The sequence below is a fragment of the Peromyscus eremicus genome, chromosome 4, assembly GCF_949786415.1.
Source record: "Peromyscus eremicus chromosome 4, PerEre_H2_v1, whole genome shotgun sequence".
Classification (NCBI taxonomy): Eukaryota; Metazoa; Chordata; class Mammalia; order Rodentia; family Cricetidae; genus Peromyscus; species Peromyscus eremicus.
This window is the reverse complement of record NC_081419.1, coordinates 152,532,547-152,555,309: the sequence shown is the minus strand read 5'-3', so window position 1 is coordinate 152,555,309 and position 22,763 is coordinate 152,532,547. Positions and strand designations below refer to the sequence as shown.

The 22,763-nt window shown below is 44.4% G+C and overlaps 1 protein-coding gene and 1 non-coding gene across 3 annotated transcripts in view; one reads left to right on the top strand and one right to left on the bottom strand.

Annotated features, from left to right (window-relative positions):
- Rtel1 (regulator of telomere elongation helicase 1) overlaps positions 1-22,763 on the bottom strand; it is a 33,961-nt gene that overhangs the window by 10,647 nt on the left and 551 nt on the right. For both annotated transcript variants that reach the window (XM_059262139.1, XM_059262140.1), the window contains exons 2-14: positions 21,895-22,146; positions 20,544-20,739; positions 19,959-20,052; positions 19,350-19,431; positions 19,048-19,108; positions 14,694-14,769; positions 12,341-12,425; positions 8,989-9,054; positions 7,746-7,899; positions 4,406-4,444; positions 4,258-4,336; positions 2,918-3,015; positions 1,759-1,814 (exon numbers count right to left, since the gene is read on the bottom strand). In XM_059262139.1, coding sequence (XP_059118122.1) covers positions 1,759-1,814; positions 2,918-3,015; positions 4,258-4,336; positions 4,406-4,444; positions 7,746-7,899; positions 8,989-9,054; positions 12,341-12,425; positions 14,694-14,769; positions 19,048-19,108; positions 19,350-19,431; positions 19,959-20,052; positions 20,544-20,739; positions 21,895-21,996 — 1,188 coding nt within the window. In that variant the 5' untranslated portion in view covers positions 21,997-22,146. The remainder of the gene's footprint in view (positions 1-1,758; positions 1,815-2,917; positions 3,016-4,257; positions 4,337-4,405; positions 4,445-7,745; positions 7,900-8,988; positions 9,055-12,340; positions 12,426-14,693; positions 14,770-19,047; positions 19,109-19,349; positions 19,432-19,958; positions 20,053-20,543; positions 20,740-21,894; positions 22,147-22,763) is intronic.
- LOC131910210 (U6 spliceosomal RNA) lies at positions 8,524-8,630 on the top strand. Its single transcript, XR_009379061.1, has one exon. It is a non-coding gene; the product is annotated as a U6 spliceosomal RNA (small nuclear RNA).

The window sequence follows — 22,763 nt, the reverse complement described above, 5'->3', positions numbered from 1 at the left end:
GGGCACCATGTTCTCTCAGGACCTATCTGTGTCTGCCTGGCCTTCTGGCCTTCAGGATATCATCAGTTGGTGCTCTGAACCTCCTGAGCTGTCTGCATCATTCGTGTCCCCATCTGGCACAAACTGTGAGAGGGAATGGAAGTGGTATAATCCATCCTTCCCTGGGCCTTGCATGGGGTGTTTAGAAACACTCTCATACACAACAACTTAAACTGGTCATATGAGGGAAGAGCAGGGCTCCCTGACCCCATGGGACTCATGTGTTTCTCTAAGAATCCACAACACAAAAATTTAAACTTAAAGAACAAGAGACATCTTAGATTGACACATCACCTGGTCCTGAAACACCAGACAGGTTTGTGGGAGATAGAAAACGAATCAGTAAGAATCCCAGGTGACTAAAAGCCTGGTTCTCCAACCTAAGCAAGAAAACTTCACTCCATAGTATGAGCACACATATTCACTCATATGTGAATGTTCATTAAGTATGAATGCCCACTACATGTCTGGCCCAGGTGAGCAAGAGGGAGGAAAAGAAAGTATTCTAGTCTAGAAGCCACAAGCCTACGTCTGGCTGACCCTTCTCTTGCCTGACAAAATCTGACTGGCACCCCAACTCTGAGGCTAGTTGCATTTCTGTGCACATTTCCATGTCCTTGGAACCAACAGTTACACTAGAAGCAGCTGAGAGATGAGCCACTCACCAGTCAGTCACCTGTTCTACTGCTGAGGGACATGCTAGCAAGAAACTAGTTAGCACAGCACCAGGATAGGGAAGGGAAGGTACCAGGGGCTTTTATAGCAGCTGCCGAAGAAATTCCAAATCACTGGGCAAGCAGGTCTATGTTCCAAAAGTCATGGATAAGGGAGCTATCTCTTTTACAAACAAATTGTGGAGAACAGTGTTCTGGGGAATACAGAGGTTGTACTGTTCACATGAGCCCTTTAGGTCTAGGAATAGCAGGGCTCCATGGATACAAGGCACACATGTGGTATACATAATGCATACAGGCAAAAATACCCATTAACATACAAAAATTAAAAAGAAAGAAAGAGAAAAAGAAAGAAAGAAAGAGAAAAAGAAAGAAAGAAAGAAAGAAAGAAAGAAAGAAAGAAAGAAAGAAAGAAAGAAAGAAAGAAAGAAAGGAAGAAAAAAAGAGTGCTGGTGCACTATACCTGAGGACAACTGCATGTCACACAGACAAGGAGAAGAAAGGCACCAAAACAGCCCAGTGACAAGCAGGAAGAGACCTGATGAGGTGGTAAGAGTCTACATGCTTCTCTGTCAGGGCTCTACAATTCCACCTGTCTTTGACAGTGGCTCCATAGTCATCCCTCCCTCTACTTGGGACACACAGATCATGGCACTTACAGGGCCCATTTGCCTTTTCCCTGATATCAGATCATTGGTTTCTGGATTTCTCCCAGTCTGAATCTATCTGGAGCTGCTATGAACAAAGAGGTCCTGCCCGGCTCCAAAGGGCACTAGTGGACTCTAAATAGCTCCTGACCTCACTCTTCATAGGACCTTGGTGCTAAAACACTACTCTAGATGTATCTGGTCACTGAAGAGTCAAAAATGTCCAGATCTGTCCCCTGTTACTTCCCACTGAGGCCTGCATTGCATTCAGGTGAAAGTAAGATGCTAAAGGGTTTGTTAACCGCAGACATGTGATATGAGGACCTTTGTCCATTCCCTGAAGCCCTTGCTGCCACTTCCAAAAACAGAGACACCAATAATTAAAAGCAGTCTCCTACCTGGATAATGTCCATGAGCTTCTGCAACCCAACCGTGTTGGTGAATACACCAGTACCTGTGGAACATCAGGGAGCTGTCATCCACACAAGCAGAAGAGACACTGAATCTCACAATACAAGGAGCCAGCACAGATTCACTTTCAAGCTCTATCTCAGGTCTGCTGGAAGCAACCAGACTCCCCATAACCAGTATCAGGGACGGGATGTGCTAAGGAAGGCAGATGACCGGTTCTGCCTGGTGTTAAGGAGCAGTCAGATGGGGAATCTCCCCAAAGGAGTTCAGGCTTCCAAAATAACACAGTGGTCAAAGGTGGAGGGTGGCTGCTATTCCCCAGCGCATAGCAGATATTGCTGCATGTGGCACTGGAAACCTCACCCCACTCAGCAGAACAGCCTATAAGAACACTGCCCATCTCCCAAACTAAGCAGAAATCAGGTCTGGTAGCAACGGGGAGAAGCCAGAGAGGTTCACATCTCACTAAATCCACTAAGGTCTCTGATATTCCTCCATAAAAAGGGAATAACTAGGACATACTACAGTAAGAAACCACAAACAGGGAGCTGAAGAGATAGCTCAGAGGTTAAGACTAACTGTTCTTCCAGAGGTCCTGAGTTGAATTCCCAGCAACCACATGGTGGCTCACAACCATCTATAATGAGATTTGGTGCCCTCTTCTGACAGGTAGGCAGAACACTGTATACATAACAAATAAATAAATAAATCTTTAAAAAAGAAAAAAAGAAACCACAAAAAGGAAAGCTGCAAAAGAGAATAATGGTTGGCCAAATGCGCTACTGCCTCCATGTCACAATGAGAAAGGAAGCTAGCCGGACCCTGTAATCTTAGCACTCTAGAGATAAAGGCAAGATCCAGTCTGAGTCTGAGATATATAGCATCCCAGAAAAAGAGGGCTAGGGATGGGGCTCAATGGTAGAGCACTTGTCTACCATGAATGAGATCCTGGGTTCAATCTCCAGTACTACCCAAAAATAAACAAGCACAAAAGGTGGGATAGTTGAGGAGCTTCACTGACTAGATTCTTGTTCATGAGGAAGGCATGATAGCAACCTGCTGGACATGGAATAATAACCCCCACCCCCATTCATCTACATCAAAATCACTAGGCTGGCATGCTCCATAAGGTAACCCAAGACTCACGTCCTGCCAGGTGCTGGATTATCTGGTCCAGTGATTCCAAAATGCAGCCTTTGGTTTGAAATGTTATTTGGGCTTCAGCAAATAGCTCAAAGATGTAGCTGCCAAAGAGAACAGAAGCTTGAAACTGAGGAGACAAGGCTATGGTTTCTGGGAACCTACAAGGTATGAGTAAACTTGAAATTTCTGGTACTCAGCAAAAACTGCTGAGTACTTCAACGAGGCCAACACTGGAGATAAGAGGCTTCTCCCTTCAGTGGTCTCCTGGTAGGCAGAGTACAGTGGGTTACTATCACGAGAATCACTACCTACCAAGGAAAAGACCAGGTATTTGGGCATGAGACCACAATCAAAGGTGGCCTGAGTACAGGCGTTTGCGGGTAAACTCTGGGTTGTAACTCTAAGAGCCTTGGAAAGAGATGGGAAGGGGGCAACAGAAGCCACAGAAGTGGGGAGGCTGTGGCAGGGTCTTTAGGTGCAGGTAGAGAAGGCCAAGAAAGCACACTAGAATCCAGGTCAGGCTGGTATATCAGACTTATCTGGAAGTAACTGGGAGTACCTACAAAGGCTATTGCTCAGGGGAACAAAATGGTTGAAGGAGAAAGTAGGAAGCCCAAGACCCCAGAAAATTCTTTACCCTCCATAAGCCCAGACCAGGTCCTAGCACAGCTACTGGCTGTATGTTACAAGAGCAACCCCTCAGTCCCTGCTACAGTCCCTTACCAGCCTTCAAACTAGGCTACCTACAGTTGTTCAGAAAAAAACAGATTATGGAACAATCTAAGAGCCCTAAACAGGCCTCAGTGATAGCACTGATACTCCCAAAGAGGAAGTCTGGTTCCAACTGGCATTTAATACGTCAACAAGAGGCCAGAGAGAGTTGGAGGAAAAAGCTGGAGGAGACACTGTGTAGTAGGGTGTGTTGTTATTCCCAAGGTTTTCAATGACTACATAAAAAGCTGGCAACTGGCTTGGAGAGATGGCCCAGTAGTTAAGAGTGCTTGCTCCTTTTCCAAAAGACCTATGTTTGGTTTCCAGGGCCCATATTGAGTAGCTCACAACTGTCTGTAACTCTAGATCCAGGACATCCAACAACTCTTTCTAAACTCCACAGGCACCAGCACACATGTAGCACACATTTACACAAATACACACACACACACACACACACACACACACACACACACACACACACACACAGAAAGAAAAAAATAAATCTTTTTTAAAAACCTGGTAACTCTTCTTAAGCCTTGAAAATTGAAAGCAGACCCCACTGCTGGGTGAAGTGCTCAGACAGAACCTCGTGAGGACTTGGGGTAATGAGGTCAGCAGCTATCCCTCACCTTCCAGGTTTGGTGACTCCTCTGTCATCCCCAGGCAGCTGGACAGCATCAATAGCCCCCTCCAGTCGAAGCAGGATCACTGTGAATCAAGGGCATGTTAGGGGCATGCCTTCCACCCAGCCCAAGGGGAAGGAAGGGAAATACTTACTCTTCAGCTTTGCGATGTCTTCCAGCTCCATGTTGAGCCCTGGGTAAGAAAGTATGTACACAATTCCATACCTTTCTAGCACTGTCTGTAGCCTCAAAAATTAGGATTCCCAGTGTGGTAGAAAGGGTAGGTGGGTGGGAGGTGAGGTGGGACCCACATTTGAATTGGATACAATAGTACAATACAAGCCCATGTTCACCTTTAGAAATAAACATAAACACATCCTCGCACAGAAGTTCTTTATACTCTGCTCCCAAAGACCTCAAAATAATTAATGGCCAATGACAATTAACATGTGCCCACATATGCTCAGACAAAAAATGAGGACATATGAGAACAGAGGACAGAGAGTAAAACATCTGAAGGGAAACCAGGGCTTGCTGGAGGCTGGCTGGTGTCAGGTCTAGGCAGGAAGTAGTAGAGTTTCACAAGCACAGTGGCAAAGAAGTTGTCAGGTTAGCAGGACACAGAAATTACCTTCAAGAGTATTTCAGTGGGACATTGAGCCTCAGCAGTAAGACTGATAGTTAAACACATCAGTAATGATTAATATTGGTTAATATTGTCAACCTGATAATCTCAAGAATAAGCAAGGACAAAATTTCTGGTCATGTCTATTCATGAAAGAGTTTCTAGGCTGGGTTAATTGAAATGGTTAAGACCCATCCTAAATATGAGCAGAGCCATTCCATCGGCTACAGTTCTGAACTGAATAAAAAGTAAAAGGTGCTGGGCAGCGATGGCGCACGCTTTTAATCCCAGCACTTGGGAGGCAGAGCCAGGCAGATAAATCTCTGTGAGTTCCAGGCCAGCCTGGTCTACAGAGTAAGATCCAGGACAGGCACCAAAACTACACAGAGAAACCCTGTCTCAAAAAAAACCAAAAAAGTTAAAGGTGACAAAAATAAATAATTAATTCAAAACAAAACAAAACAAAAACACAGATTTCTGTGAATTCCAGGCCAAACTGGTCTATATAGAGATCTAGTACAGCCAGGGTTACATAGAGAGACCCTGTCACAAAAAAAGAGGGGGGGGCGGCTCAGCAGCATCTCACTCTCTTCCCTCATTCCCTCCCCTTTCTCTCTTTCTCTCCCCTCACTTGTTTCCTGACTAGAAACACCAGCTGCTCAAGCCCTTGCCACCACAAAGTCCCAGTTATGATGGACTGTACCCTGAGAATGTGAGCCAAGATAATCCTTCCTTCCTTAAGTTGCTTTGGTTAAGTATTTTGTTATGACGAGGAGAAAAATAACTAACCAACACTCAGACATGCTATTTAAACACTGTTCCCCTCTGAAGACAACACTCAATCGCTAATTGAGAATCAGCTCAAACTTTCAGATTTGAAATGGGTGGTGTGTGTTAAGCATGATCTTGCTTTTCCAATATAAACAGTGTCACTACAGAGCTGAAGAATCTTTACATTATTTCTGCTAAAAAATTAAAGGGCTGAGTGAGACAGCACCATCTTGAAATCACTCATCAAACAGCCACAACGTTACCACAGAAAAGGAAGGAGGTAACCAGGAGTCATCAAGAGATGAATTAGAAGTTGGGTAAAAGACCACTCAGAGAAGCAGAGCTATGGCTGTGATGGCAAACCCCCTTCTTGACTGGTGGCAATTCCCTGGGTGTTTAGTTCATCATGTATCTCACAAGAAAATCAATTCTCTTTTGTGTGTGTGTATGTGCTGTATGCATACATGCCTGTGTGTATATGTCCATGTATATCAGCTTGTGCACAGAGAGGCCAAATGAGGATATCAGTTGTCTTCCTCCTCTGCTCATTAGCTTAATTCCCTTAAAACAAGGTCTCTCACTGAACCTGAAATTCAATGTTTTGGATAGGCTGGCAGGCCAGTGAGCTCCCAGGATCCACTTGTCTCTCTATCTGTAACACTGTGGTTATAAGCACAAGCAGACATAGCTGACTTTTTTGTGGGGATTTCCTATACCTGTGCATTGCTTTAAAATTAAAAGCAGGGCTGGGTATGGTGGTGCATGCCTTTAATCCCAGCACTCAGGAGGCAGGGGCAGGCAGACCTCTGAGGCAAGCCTGGTCTACATAGCAAGTTCCAGGACAGCCAGAACTGCACTGAGAGACCCTGTCTCAAAAAACAACAACCCCACCCCCTAAAAAAAAAAAAAAAACTAGGAAAAGATGTAAAGACTTTAGAAAACACTGGAAAAACTAGGGTTGGGGATATAGCTCAGTTGGTAGAACACTTACTTAGTATGCACAAAGCGCTGGGTTTGATTCCAGCATCAAATAAACCAGGAATGGTGGCCTAAGATTAAAATCTCAGCACCTGGGAGGTAAAGGCAAGAGGACCTGAAGCTAAAGTCCACCCTTTCTTTCTGACATAAGTTGGGGGCCAGCCTGAGCTACATGAAACTCATCTCAAAGAAAAAATGAAAAGCACTGAAAATATCCAATGAGCCAGTGCTGTGTGATGTATGGCAAATGTGTTGCTAATTAATCAATAAAACACTGATTGGCCGTTGGCTAGGCAGGAAGTATAGGCGGGGCAAGGAGGAGAATAAAGCTGGGAAGTGAAAGGCTGAGTCAGAGAGACACTGCCAGCCACCACGATGAGAAACAGCTTGTGAAGATGCCAGTAAGCCACGAACCATGTGGCAAGGTATAGATTAAAGGAAATGGATTAATTTAAGCTGTAAGAACAGTTAGCAAGAAGCCTGCCACGGCCATACAGTTTGAAAGCAACATAAGTCTCTGCGTTTACTTGGTTGGGTCTGAGAGGCTGTGGGACTGGCAGGTGAAAGAGATTTGCCCTGACTGTGGGCCAGGCAGGAAAACTCCAGCTACAAGCCAGTCCCCCATGGTCTACAAAGATGTTATATAGCATTTTCCTACAACTAAAACACTCCACCCAGGAGGGAAGAGGGAAGTCCATAAGACTCAATGTACAAGAGTCACAAGTTCCCTCCTTAAGGTTATACAGGCAGCAACAGTTGCTAGGGAGAAGAGGCTTTGCCCCTTGAGTACCTTTTACTCATGTGGCCTGCTGTCATTCTTTTGTTTGTTGGTTTTTTGAAACAGGGTCTCTCGATATAGTCTTGACTGTCCTGGAACTCACTAAACTAGAATGGGTAGAAGTATTTCTTTGGTCTGTTATTGGTGCCCTCTCTGGGATAAACAGATAGAAAGTCACACAACAGGAACCTTGAACCAAGTGTCTCAGCAAACTCCTGTCCTAGAGTGCTATCTAGACAAAAGGTACCAGGAAGATCAGACACTGCTCTAATGCAGAATATACTTCTAAGATGCCTCTAATAGGCCCAGACTCTACTTTTCAGTTCTTGGTCATAAACTTACCTGTGCTGGGGGTATCTGCACTGAACTCCAGTTGGAGTTCACCCTGCTGAGCCACCCGGGCTTGCTCCTCTAAAACCTGGTTAATAGCCTCCAGTCCTGAAGCCACATCATGGGGGGTCAAGTCAAAGGAGGCTGACTCCTCACATATCTTCTCCTGAGGGCCAAAGCAAATCCATGTTACAGCAGAGTAGAGCAGAATGGGGACTCTAGGAAGCAGAAGTGAAGACGCAAGAGGGACTGGAAGACAACAGCTAACTCCCCAGAACTCTAGTTCCTGATCTCTAAAGTCAAAGCTGGTCCAAAGATAACTCACTGACCACACCAATATTTTAAAACATTATTTCACTTGAGTTGCCAAGATTTTGTTATAGGAATATTTATCAACAAAAGCAGTATTTTTGGCTTCAAAAGTCAGAAGATACCACATATCAGCTCAATAATTCCTATAGCAACAGTTGCCTGGAGCCAAGTAGGAAGTAAGGTCCTGCTTGGGGTAGGGTGGAGCTGGCTGTCTATCAGTCGCATCCCAGGCTCCATAGCAGCTAAGGATGAGGCTATTCATTCTAGACAATCCTGAGCAAACAGTGACAACAGAGACAGGGGTGGCGGAGTCACTGTGATAATGTGCTGGTAAAAAGGGACGAAGGGACCCAGGAGGGCCTCCAGGAACCACTCTTGTTGCTATTGCCACCAAAGATGAGCAGCTGTCTCCACAGAAGTTTCCTATGGGCCAAGCCAAGTAGCCTAAAGAGCAGAGACATGTAAGAAACACAATAGAGTGCTCGCTTCGGCAGCACATATACTAAAATTGGAACGATACAGAGAAGATTAGCATGGCCCCTGCGCAAGGATGACACGCAAATTCGTGAAGCGTTCCATATTTTGCAGCTGCTACACTTCTTTACAAACAGGGTGATTGACCGAAAAAAAAAAAAAAAAAAAAAAAAAGAAACACAATAGAGTATGGTACAAGAGACAGCAGAGTCAGGATATCCCTACCAACTGGCTACAAGGGCAGAAGCCCAGTAAGAGGTTCGCATATGGACCCTGTACCTAAGGGAACATCTGAAACCCAACTGGCCAGTCCAGGTGAGGCAACTGATAGACCATCAGGGGAGCAGTAGCACCTGGGTCTGCTTGGTGCTGAGAACTAGGCTTCTGGGTCTAAGGCAGAGCTTCTCCAGAAAATATCTAGCAAGCTGGGAGAGATAGGAAACACAGCATAGAAGCTAAGGAGACTCACCACATTGTGGGCTTCATCAAAGATCACGACTGTCCCCTTCAGGTCAATGCTGTGTGCCTTACGACTCTACAAAGAAGGGAAGTTACCATGGGCTGGAGCTGAGTCAGGCAAGGCCAACTTAGAGTGCAGGCCTGCATATACAGGAAAAGGGGGAACCTGAGGCATGTGGTGGGCACCAAACATCATAAACAGGTCACACACACATTATGGAAGAAAGAACAAAGGTTCTCATACTCCACTGTAAGGACTGGCACTTGCTCCAAGTTGACTTAAAGCAGATTTACAGTACCTGTTGTGGAATATTTGTATACTGTGTGAAGATGTGGTGCTATGATTGGTATAATAAAAAGCTGAATGGCCAATAGCTAGGCAGGAGAGGATAGGAGGGACTTCCAGGCAAAGAAAGCTGCTGTCAGAAGGATGAATCTAGGTGCATGGGAGATGCCAATGGGACATACAGGGCAGAGGAAAGGTAACCAAGCCACATGATAGAACATAGATTAATAGAAACAAGTTAATTAAATTATAAGAGCTAGTTAGAAAGACGCCTAAGCTAAGGCCAAGCTTTCATAATTAATAGTAAGTCTCCACGTTATTATTTGTAGGCTGGTGGTCCTAACAAGAAAGTACTACTGTAAGTACCTATCCAAGCCTGACCAAAGTTGGATGCTTATGGCCATCTGTATCAGGGAATTGCTCACACAGCAGAAAGGAGTATATGCTATAGTCAAGAGGACAGCCAAGTAATCCAATAAGATGGGATTGCCTCTAAGCCTGACAACCTGATTTCAATCCCTGGAACCTATAAGGTAGCAGAGGAAGAGAACTGAACTTACAAGTTAAATGTACAGTTATATTTTGTTTTGTTTTGCAACATTAGGCACCAAACCAGGCTCAAGTGATCTATCACTAAGCTTGGGCTGGCCTTGCTCTCATGATCTTTCTGCCTCTGTCTCCAGAGTGCTGAGATTACAGGAGTACATTACTATGCTCAGCACCACAGCTGGGTTTTTTTTTTTTTTTTTTTTTAAGATTTATTTTTATTAGCCAGGCAATGGCGGTGCACGCCTTTAATCCCAGGAGGCAGAAGCAGGTGGATCTCTGTTCCAAAAATTTTAAAGAAAAATTACCAAAACCAAATAAATAAATAAAATCTCAACTTACTCTGAAGCTGCATAGACCTCCCCTATTCCTTCAAGAACTTTTAGTTTTAGCCTTTGCATTTCGACATGCATAGTGAGGACTAAGACTCATTTTTTTCCAAAAGAATATCCACTTATTCCAGGACCATGTTTTGAAGATAAGATAAAAACCACAAATTTCAATTCCCCACTGAATTCCTTTGGTGTGTATGTCAAAACCCTACGCTGCAGTACTAAGCTCACTAACCACTACTCCACTAAGCTATAAGCACAAATTTGCCATTCTGGATTTTGCAATGATTTCTAACCTAGTTCTTTAAAACTGTCATGCTGAAGCCAGCAAGATAGCTCAGCAGGTGCCATCCACTGGAGCCTTCTGTCTGTCTACTCCAGTTATCACCAATCTCCATGTGTCCTTCAATAGTATCTTCTGCTATCTACTCCCCCACTCCAGACACAAAAACCCAAGCTGTATAAGAGATACCGGGGATTCCCAAAGGGTGCCACCATGCCCGGTGCACGAATTATTTTTGAATTCCTGGTATCCAGAGAAGTGCTTGGCAACAAAGCTCAAAAGCTGTTGAGCAAATTAATAAAGACAAAAAACAATGTGGAAAACACACACACACAAAAAGAGATGCCTAGGCTAGTACCCAGCACTGTAAGTTCTTGATGATTACTTACCACAAGGATTAGAAGCAAGATGCCCACCAAGTTATTTCTGACACTACAAGTTACTGAACACATGGAGTATATCCTAAGCTATGGGAGCCAAGAATGTTAACAGAGTGCTTGCCTAACATGCATGAAGCCTTGGGTTTTATACCCAACATTACATAAAACAGATCTAGTGGTACATGCCTACAGTTGTAGCCCTCAGGAGGGTAGAGGTAGGAGAATAAAAAGTTCCTCAGCTATATAACAGCTTAGAAGTCAACCTGAGATACATTTGACCCCATGTTAAAAAAAAAAAAGTCCTAGCTTTAGGACCAACAAGAAGGTTCAGTGGGTAGAGGCACTTGCTGTCAAGTATGACAACCTCAGTTCAATTTCTGGGACTCTGCCGGGCGGTGGTGGCACACACCTTTAATCCCAGCACTTGAGAGGCAGAGCCAGGCGGATCTCTGTGAGTTCGAGGCCAGCCTGGGCTACAGAGCGAGATCCAGAAAAGGCGCAAAGCTACACAGAGAAACCCTGTCTTGAAACAAAACAAAACAAAACAAAAACTAAAAAAAAATAAAAAATTTTCTGGAATTCATATGGTAGAAGGGAGAAGTTCTGATTTCCACATACACAACACACATGTATTCGTGCACACACATAAACTAACTAACTAAATATTATATATAAATATATATATACAAACATAAATATATAAATATATAAAATATTTAAATTTTCTTTTCTTTCTTTCTTTTTTTTCTTTTCTTTTTTTTTTTTTAAAAGATTTATTTATTTATTTATTATGTATACAGTGCTCTGCTTGCATGTATCCCTGCAGGCCAGAAGAGGGCACCAGATCTCATTACAGATGGTTGTGAGCCACCATGTGGTTGCTGGGAATTGAACTCAGGACCTCTGGAAGAGCAGCCAGTGCTCTTAACCGCTGAGCCATCTCTCCAGCCCTTTTTTTTTTTTTTTCTTTTAAGACAGGGTTTCTCTGTAAACAGCTTTGGCTGTCCTGGAACTCTCTTTGTAGACCAGGCTGGCCTTGAACTCATGAGATCCACTTGCCTCTGCCTCCTGAGTTCAAGGATTAAAGGTGTGTGCTGCCACTGCTCAGCCATAATCTAAAACTTTTAAGAAAGAGAAAAAATTCTAGCTATGTTAAATGAAACGAGTAGTACACAAAAAGATGGCCAGATAAACATACAAAACATCCAGGAGGACAAAAATGCTCAAGTTTCCCGAGTCATCTGCACTTCTTGTGATCTGATCAGTGACTGAGCTGAACTATCAGGACCAAGGGTAAGCAAATACTGGGCTCTTCTCACTCTAGTCAGCCTGCCTATGCCCAGGTAGCTCAGAATGATGAACCCATTTCTCTAGGTTATTCATAGCTGCATCTGTACAGGTCTTCCGCCCAATCAGTGATGGAAAAGAGGCCTCCTCCCCACATTTGCTCTCTGAAGACCTAACAAACAAAAGCTCAGGTAGCCACTCCAAAGCCCAGGAACAACCCTGGACATAAGTAATCACCAACTCCTCACCTTAGCATCCAACAAGTAATTGTATGGCATAAAGATGATGTCAGCTTGCTGCTTCATGTTTCGAGAAAGGTAGTATGGGCACACTCTGGATGTAAAAGGAGACAGAAGACCCCGTAAGTCCCTTCACAAGGGATATGCAAAAGGTGCAACCATTACATGAACCACTGTGCCCTCTGATAAAGGAGGAACCTCTCCTTCTATACACAGAGCATCAAAGAAATTGGTACCTTGGATAAAAGGGCAGCCCATGTGAGTTTTTCACTATGTGAAAGTATCATCTGTCTTAAAATTTGATGGTGTTGGGCTTGGTGGTAACATCTTTATTCCTAGCACTAATGAGGCAGAAGTAAGATCTCTGATCAGGCCAGACTGATCTTAAAAATGAGTTCTGGATCACACAGTTCTGGGCCACACAGTGAGAATGTTTCAAAAAACAAACAAGCAAACAACCCCAAAACTTGATGGGATCATGGAAATGTCTCAGCAAGTAAATCACTTGCCATACAAACCTGGTAACCTAAGTTCGATTCTTAGAATCCATATGTTCAAAAAAGAGAACCGATTCCACAAAACTGTCCTCTGACACTCACACCAACCATATATACATACACACACAAATAATAATGGGCTGAGAATGTAACTGAGTTAGCAGAATGTTTGTCTGATGTGTACAGCCCTGGGTTCAATCCCCAGTACCATGTAAGCCCGACCTAGTGGTGCATGCATCACCTGAACACTCAAAACTTGAAAGCAAAAAGATCAGCTCAAGGTCATCAGGCTAGGGATTTGGCTCAGTGAGTAAGTACTTGCCATATAAGCATGAAGAACATAGTCCAGATCCCCAAAATCCATATAAAGCCAGAAATTATAATCTCAGAGAGATAGGAGGCAGACAGGATAATTCTTGTAAGTTCTCGAGCCAGTTAGCCTGGCATACTCAATGATAACAAGAGATTCTATTTTAAGGTAGAAAGCAAGAACCAACACCCAAGGGTGTACACCTACACGTACCATACAAACATGCAAATATTAAAAAATGGGGGATCATCTTGGTCACACAGTGAGCTCAAAGCCAGCCTTTTATTTATCTGCCTAACTAAAAAATAAGAACAAAACCAGAAAAGTCTCCAAAAAAATCAAAATCTAGCCCCATTCCTGGGCACAGGTCACCAAAAACAAAAAAACAGAAATATAAGAAATACAAGAAAGAAAGGAATAAAGAAAGAAAGAGAGGGAGGGAGGGAGGGAGAGCGGGAGGAAGAAAGGAAGGAAGGATATAAGTAAGTTAGTTTGGTTTCTCCTTGGTATAACAAAGTCTCAAGTCTCAATCTGTCTTTCTATTTTGCAGTAATAGGAAGGGAACCCCAGGGCCTCATAGAAATCAGGCAAGAACTACATACAGCCTTGGCTGTTGAAGTTTTTATTATCACCACTTCAATCTACAAAACTACAAAAGTCATAGATGTATAAGCAGGCTTGGCAGTGCACACCTATGATCCCAACACATGAGAGGTAGAGGCAAGAGGACCAGTTCAGGGTCATTCTCAGTTATGTAGCAAATCTTGGAAGTCAGCATGGACTATATGAGACTCTGTCTCAAATAAAAAAAAAAAAAAAAAACCCATTGCTGTGGGATGTTCTGTACGGCAAATGTGTTGCTAATTAGTCAATAAACACTGATTGGCCATTGGCTAGGCAGGAATTGTAGGCAGGACGAGGAGGAGAATAAAGCTGGGAAGTGGAAGGCTGAGTCAGAGAGACACTGCCAGCCGCCACGATGAGAAACAGCATGTAAAGATGCCGGTAAGCCACGAGCCATGTGGCAAGGTATAGATTAATAGAAATGGGTTAATTCATGATAGAAGAAGTAGATAGCAAGAAGCCTGCCACGGCCATACAGTTTGTAACCAATATAAGTCTCTGTGTTTACTTGGTCGGGTTTGAGCGGCTGTGGGGCTGGCAGGTGAGAGATTTGCCCTGACTGTGGGCCAGGCAGGAAAACTCAAGCTACAACCCATAGATTTGCTATCCTCAGAAGGAAGGGATTTAAGCTTCATATACCCACAAAGAGAGCCATCCACGGTGCACTAAGTCAGAGAGCATTTGGAGAATAAGCACAAACAAAACTGTGCTTGTACACACAGACACTGTTCACAATGGTCATCCTGGAGTGGGCTAAGAGACAGGGAACAGGAGCTGATTTCTTATTTTTCACTTTATATTCCTCAGAACTGCTTAAATTCATTTTACATTATTAGTTTCATAAAAAGAAAAGCAAACGTTTTGTGCTTCCCATATGAGAGACTATCAAGGAAGGATAAAACAGCCATGGCCTCATGGGGAGAGGTCTCACTTGTGTTTGCTTCCATTCTTGACAAGGTCTTCAATGTCCAGGATGGGGGTAGCCAACTCCTGCTCCAGGCTTTTCTCTGCAGGTAAGATATAGAGTAAGCACACATGCTCAAAGACCCCGAGAGACACCCTAGAAAAAGAGCTCCTATAAAGCTGGTAACACAGCACTCTATTACCTTTGGACTTATCAGAAAGAATCCTTACCAAGTAGGCCAAGTCCCTACCAGGAGAGACCACAACCTGAAGTGATCTCAAGAGAGCCCTATTCTGTACTTGGGAATCAGGTACCAGTCTAAGATACCAATACCTCCCAAGGTTCCAAGCAGCCTGTCTACTCCTGGACATCCCAAAACAGGACAGAAAAAGCTTTATAAGGCCCCCTGAGGTAGAGTGGGGCAGAGCAGCCCAGACTCACAGTTTTTCATCATCGTTCACAGAGCATACAAAATAAGCTGGGCATGGTGATGCATGACTTTAATCCCAGCACTCAGGAGGCAGAGGCAGGCAGATCTCTGTGAGTTCGAGGCTAGTCTGGTTTACAGAGTAAGTTCCAAGATAGTTAGGGCTGTTACACAAAGAAACTCTGTCTCGAAAAAACCAATAATAAAAATAATAATAATAGTACCACTCGCTCTAGCTTTCTACCAATCAGTGGACCCAGATTGGCACCAAAAGGAAAGCTGGCACCTCAAATGCCAGAGCAGGGCACACAGGCAGAGCCTACCCAGTTCAACTTGTAGTCCATTCCATTCCTTACAAGAGCAGCTCAAGAACAGGCACCATTTGTGCTGGCTACAATGCACAAGGCAGAAAGGCCCTTAAGGACTACACTGTCATAACACAATCCCCCAACCAGAAACTACTGGAATGCCTTGGGAAGTGACTGCCAACTATGGAGCAGCCATATACGGAACCCAGCAAACCTCCCCACAGCTCCCAGCTCTACTTCCTACTGTGTCCATTTCATGCCCAAACCAGGTATCAGACAACCCTCTCTGAAGGTAGAACTAAGGCCCATCTCTCAGCTGCAGAGGCTAAAACACAGACACACACACAACCACAACCAGTTGTGCCCCCAGGAATAGCAGGGCTAGTAAGAAAAGAAGATCATATCCCTCAGCAGCACCATGTAACAGATCAGCTATTCAGCTCATACTGTAACAGAGACCCAGTCTGCCATATTTTCTGCAGAGATAAGAAAGGGACACCTGTAAAGGGATAGCAAAGAGAAGTAGGGCAAGAAGACAGAGGTGGAGAAGATGACAAGAGTTGTTCCAGAACTGTTTCTGAGTAACTCCTAGGTGGAGATGGCTTGCCATCTTCCTCCCCAGGTCCTTTTGCGATGCCACACAGGCAGCACTCCAGCTCTTTACCACCTTCCTTTCTCACCAACAACACAAGCCTTTTTTGCTCCCTAGTTTTATGTCAACTTGATACAAGTTAGAGTTATCTGGAAGAGAGAACCTCAATTGAGAAAATGCTCCACCAGACTGGCCTGAGGACAAAGATGGATGTGGAGGAGAGCCCAACTTACTGTGGGTGGTATCACCCCTAGGCTGGTGTTCCTGGTTATTATAAGAAAACAAGACAAGCAAGCCACAGGAAGGAAGCCAGTGAGCAGCACCCCTCCACAGCCTCTGCTTCAGTTCCAGCCTCCAGGGCCCTGTCTTGAGTTTCCTACCCTGTTTCCCTGGATGATGTACTACAAACTGTAAGATAAAATAAACCCTAAGATACTTTCCTCTTGAACCCCCATGAAGTTGCATTCTATTCCAAAGATAGGCAACACTGGCCAGTTAGAACAGACAAGCAGGTGTGCAGATAAGCAATCACCCAAAAGGCCAAGCAGTGAGACAACCAAAGCTAAGTGTAGAAGGAGCTGGTTTGTAGCTCATAAAACTAAGCCTAGAAGCCTAAGAAGATAAACAGATGTCAGAGCTGTTAAGCCAAGAAGAATGGCTCCTTTCTGTCATAGGAACGTAGGTCCCTGAGGAAGGAGTTGATAGCACAGGGCCACTGCTGTGGTCAAAACTCCCTCATCCCTCAGGACCTGTGAAGGGGAAGGACAATGTAGATGAGGGCTAGGAAAATGAAGCTTACAGGATCAAAGTGCTGACTTGCACAGTGTAGAAAACTGGCTAGGGCTGTTCCCACAGGAACTATACCAGAACCCTCTGGCATAATGCAAAGGAACACTTACATCTACCTCCTTTACTAGGAGTATGAATGGAGGTAGCCAGGATGAAGCAGAGAAAATGAGTGAATCAAGTAAACACAAGCTATGGAATAGGTAAGGGCAGAACCAGATGGGAGGGCTGTAAGCACAGAGATGGACAAGGTGAGAAGACAGAACACCTTATAGGACTGGAGATGTGGTTCAGCTGGTAGAACTCTTCTCTAGTATACAAAAAACTGTGGATTAATCCCCAGCATTGCATAAGCCAATGATGCTGGCACATGCCTATAATCCCAGTACTTGGAAGGTAGAAACAGGAAGACCAGAAGTTCAAGTTCATCCTTGGCTACAAAGCAAGTTCAAAGCCAGCCTTAGCTATTTGAGATGCTGTCAAAATAGAAAAAGAGAGGAACTGTTAAGATGATTTGAAGGTTAAGAGCATTTGCTGCTACTATAAGTATCAGTTTGGATCCCAATACCCACTGAGATCAATCAGTTCACAACCACCTCTAACTCCAGCTCCAGAGGATGTAATGCCCACATCTGGATAGATACCCACACTCATGTGTGCATATGTACACTGACATACACATACTCTTTAAAAAAAAGGGGGGGGGTGCATGCTGGATAGACGGCTCAGCAGTTAAAAGAACTGGCTGCTATCCAGCAGTTCCAGGTTTGATTTCCAGTACCTACGTGGTGGCTCACAACTGTCAGTAACTCCAATTCAGGGGATCCAATGCCCTCTTCTTACCTTTGCAGACACCAGGCACTCAAGTGATACACAGACACACATGAAAGCAAAACATCATACACATTAAAAAAAGGAGGAAGAGGAGGAGGAGGAGGAGGAGAAGAAAGAAAGAAAGAAAGAAAGAAAGAAAGAAAGAAAGAAAGAAAGAAAGAAAGAAAAAGAAAAGGAAGAAAAGAAGAAAAGAAGACCACCCAGGAAACTCAACACCCATGGAAGAACTTACTTAGGTTAGTCAGTAGTCTCCCACCAGGATACAGGAGCAGTGGCCAGAGACTATCCATAAGCAGGGCACTGCAGAAATGCTTGGTATTGTCTGTACATATCTTCCTGTTTCCCACAGATCCCTGATATATAGGCTTGAGGACTTCCAGGAGGTCCTCCCTCTAGGAAGCTAACAAGGACAGGTAATGACAACTCTGATCATGGAGAATTTCCAAAATGGTCACCAGGCCCAGACTCACAGTATCCAGATCAGAAACCTGAGGGCTGGCACAGATACACATCCGTATCTCAGGCCTAGACAATCACATATTGAGACAACTAAGAGTCTTCGGTGACATCAAACCAAAAAACAAAGCAAGCAGGAAGGACCAAAGCTGAGGTGCTCACCACAGAATCATGTCATATCTTATCTCTCCAAAAAGCTCAGAACAAAGATGCTGAGTGATGGGAGACCCTCTCCCCTGAGCTCAGGCTTCTGGCTAGACCAGCAACAGATTCAAAGGCCTCAGTTCTAGTGCCCTGGGCACTCAATAAGCATCAAAGAAGACAGTAGCCCTCAGATCATCAAAGCCTTAAAAGTGCTCCAGAGCCACATCACCTGAGCCCTCCTACTTAATGTGGGAATCTCAGCCTCAACACTTTGGCAAGAAATAAAAGGAACTCTAATCCTGTAGAGGCTGAAGCCCTCGGCCATGCAGCCAGTTATGTAGATGTATGACCCCTCAGGTTACAGAAAACAGCGTAAGAAGCTTGTCTTGTCACAAGCCAGAAAATGAAAAAGAGGGAAGGGACAAACCCAGGGGAAGAAAGGTAAGTTCAACTCTCATATTGTCAACTGAACAACCTATAGAAGACTCAGTATCCTAGTTCTTCGGGAGACTGGTCAAAGGCCACCTCTGTCAGGCAAAGACTAGGCTCCCAGAGGGAAAGCAGGTACTCAATATCAATTTTGTTTGAACAGGTCACCTGATGATGACAGCCATTCCTGAGTGAGGGTTCCTGGACTACATGAGCTCTTCTCCATATAATACCAATGCAGGCAACCCCTCACGTCCGAAAGGGATTACCCAGGTACATAGCCATACTCTGTCCCACAGGGTAAACTAGATAGGTTGTGGTGCTACTAAACTCTAAAAGGCTGCACAAGCCTCACTCATACTCTGACAACAGGCAGCAGGAACAGCTTTAAGAAGTTGGTCTTACCTTCTACATTGTTGTAGAAATGGCAGGAGCGACTTGCTACCTTCTTGCGGCATAAATGGATCTGTAAGAGGAAAGATAGAGTGCTCACCTGGAATGGCTAAGAAATGGTCCACGTGTGGCCCTCAGCCCTCACCAGCAACTTCCCTATGTCTATCTTCCCTGTGTTCTCTAAGCCCTGAACCAGCCCAGCAGGGAGCACAGTGGTCAGGATTAGTATCTGTTGGAGCACAATTCTGGATTCTAAGATCCAGACACCACCCAACTAGTAGAATCATGGAGAGACTGAGTGCCCCAAAGCCCACCTGCATGTGGTTACTCTCCTGCTTCTTCACTTCAGGGTGAATACACAGCTGCTCCCGGGAGCCCAGCACACACACCTTGGGCCTGACAAATGAAAGAATGGAAGAGTCAAGAAGGAGCTGCCTCAGAACATGCAGATTACAATGTGGCCCAGCAGCATGAGCTGTCTTGAGACACATGGGAGCACACAGAAAACTTAGGGAACAAAGGAAACAAAAAGGTTAAAATGTGGTAGGTAAGGCAAGAAAAACTGGACAGAGCAACCTATTGTACAAATTCTTTCACACGGGAGCCATAGCAAGATATCAAGACTCAGTTGGACTTTGTCAAAAGGCACATTCTTCTTCCATCATGAACAAAGCTGCCTTGAGGAGCCAAAGCTGACCCTAACCACAGGCAACATGACAGCCCTGTAAGAAGCCCAGAGTTCAAGAACAAGGACAGCCATAAGTTCAATGTTCAAAGATACTTTCTCACAAGTAAGTATTTCAAAACCCAGTCAGTCTTCATCTCCAATATACTACACACATACACTCAGTTGGCTATAGAAACAGCTCCAAACCAAGATCATTATGCAGATCATCTCTGGAGGTGTGAATATGCTGACATACCGGTAGGAAGTATTCCGAAGCTCACTGATGACCTGAGTTAGCTGTGAGTGCGTTCTAGAAGCATAGATGATCTTTGGGATGTCTGTGTAGCAAGCTGCACGAACATAACGAAAGGGGGTAGCTGTGAGGCAATATCTTCATGTGTGTTTATATATGCAGCACTGAGTTAACTCAGCCTTGCAGGCATCCACAAATCTGACAGTAGACATTGTGGGTTGCTGTGGTACCCTAATTCCAGGAAAAAAGCTCTGGCCCCAGGTATATACTCAGAATGGTGAGTATGGATGATACAAAATTCTCCTTTCTTAAATTCTGTTTCAGAGGCCGTGGAAGCCTAAGTGAACTGGCCCTATCCCAGGCTCTATCCCTTCCCTATCATCCACACAGGAGGCCAGGAGAGATGGGGGATAAGAGTCACCTATCAGAGCTGGTGGGAGTGGCACACACCTTTAATCCCAGCACTTGGGAGGCAGAGCCAGGTGGATCTCTGTGAGTTCGAGGCCAGCCTGGGCTACAGAGTTCCAGGAAAGGTGCAAAGCTACACAGAGAAACCCTGTCTCGAAAAAAACAAAAAAAAAAAGTCACCTATCGGGTCTCCACTGGTAGCAGCAGTATTCCAGGATGACAAAGACCGACTGGCAAAGAGTTCACCTTGAACTCTCTCAGCAATCTTTAGGGAAGAAACAGCATCACGGAGATGTTCCTGCCAGGCCAATGTAGTGCAGAGGAGGCAGAGCGTCTTCCCAGTGCCTGTGGGGCTCTCTAGGATGCCATTCACTCCCTAAATGGAGTTAGCAACAAGGAGAGGAAAAGTAGGGTATGTGGAGAAATGGGGAAAAGTAAGATGACTCTTAGGTGCCCAGCCCACACCCAGAGGACATAAATTAGTTTGTGACATTTCCCACTTTCGACCTAAAAGCCATAGGTTAAGCCTGCCCTCATTAGCCAAGTGTGGTGGTACACACCTTTAATTCCTTGCCTCTGCCTTCTAGGCAGAGGGGAGGCAGAGGCAAGTGGATCTCTGTAAGTTTGAGACCAGCTTACATAGTAAGCTGTAGAACAGCCAGGGCTATGTAAAGAGACCCTGTCTCAGAAAACCAAGAAGCATACAAAAAAAAAAAAAAAAAAAAAAAAAACCTGCCCTCATTAGCAAAATAATTTCAGAGTATTACTCAAAATCTGACAGCATATTTCAGCCTAATATAAATAGTTAGATGACTAATTAGGTGTCAAGTCTCAAAATAGGAACCTGTTCTGCAATTCTGGGTCCAGCCATTCACCCTACCCAAACAGAATTTGATGCCCTATATTCCAGATATCAGATGGGAACCTGAGCAAGACATTTGAGGAAAAAGTGATTAGAATACAAGATGGCACCTCAAGAAACTCAGTGAAAGTCATCTTCCCCACACACTCCTAATAGTGAAAGATTTTTTTTTTATGTCTCAAACAAAAAAAGTCAACCATAGTGATACATGCCTTTAATCCCAGCACTCCAAAGGCAGAGACACACAGATCTCTGTGACTTGGAGGCTAGCCTGGCTTATCCAGGACCATTAGACCCTGCCTCAAAAAAAAAAAAAGAAAAAAAGAAAAATCTTTTTTTTTTTCCCACAGGGAGAGCTGGGTTTTCCCACCCTCTAAGTAACACTCCTCCAGACCCTAAATGATAGTCACTCCTATCCACTGGACTCAGCACAAACACCATCTACTCAGAAAGGGCACCAAAACATTCTCAAAGCTATCACTACCTGGAATTATCTCTTTTGTTTACTTATTATAATCTCCCTTAACATAACCAGAAGCTCTAGTGACCAAAAAATGCAGACAGAGCCTTTCTGGAATGGATGAGGGTAGAGGTATAATAGGGGTCTGCTGAAGGTACACCCTCATTGTCCCCTCCCTACAAGAAATGTCTTGGGCTCTGTAGCTTTACCTTCTGGAGACATTCTAGCACCTTGGTCATGTACTCCTGTTGACATTGGTAGGGCTGGAAAGGGAAATCCACTGTCACACCATTCAGGACTACCCTGGGCATATCAGCCTATATTCAAGAGGACACAGTGTTGGGCCAAGATGCAGGCTGTTTGGGTCTGTCAGACAAATCCCTCTGAACATCTCAGGGTTTCAGCCACTCCAGGTAAGTGATGGCAACATGTGGCACCAGTTTTCTCTCTGCAGGAATTCCCTACAACACAGACAAGGAAAAGACAAGCCTTTGTAGCCACAAGCTACAACCAATCATTTTAGGAAGTTATTCCTGTGAAGGTCAGAAAGCCTGTTATTTCTTATCAAAAGGTCATGGTGTCACACGCCTTTAATCCCAGCACTTGGAAGGCAGAGGCAGGGGCATCTCTGTGAGTTCCAAGCCAGCCTGGTCTACATAGTGAGTTCCAGGAAAACCAGGGCTATGCAGAGATCCTGTATATTAAAAAAAAAAAAAAAAAAAAAAATTCAAAGGCGCTTGGAGAAGTAAAGATAACAGCTGGATGATCTCCTGACTCACACAATTCAAACCTACTCTGAAAAAAAAAATCTATTTATCAAAACAAACTATTTATCAAAACAACAGGCACATGAATAAGAACAAGCAGTCTACAACTCTACCCGAAACTCTTCACAAGAAGTCTGCGACTAAGATCCTGGCAACATCCCTCGTGGCCTGGGCCAGCACACTGAAGCATGGAATACCTCCTGCCTCTGAAGCTCTTAAGGTTGGGCCTGTTCGCCATTCAGTCCAGATGGACACCCAAGTGCAGATGAAGTAGCGAGACAGGCCAGGTGTGGTGGCACATGCCTTTGATC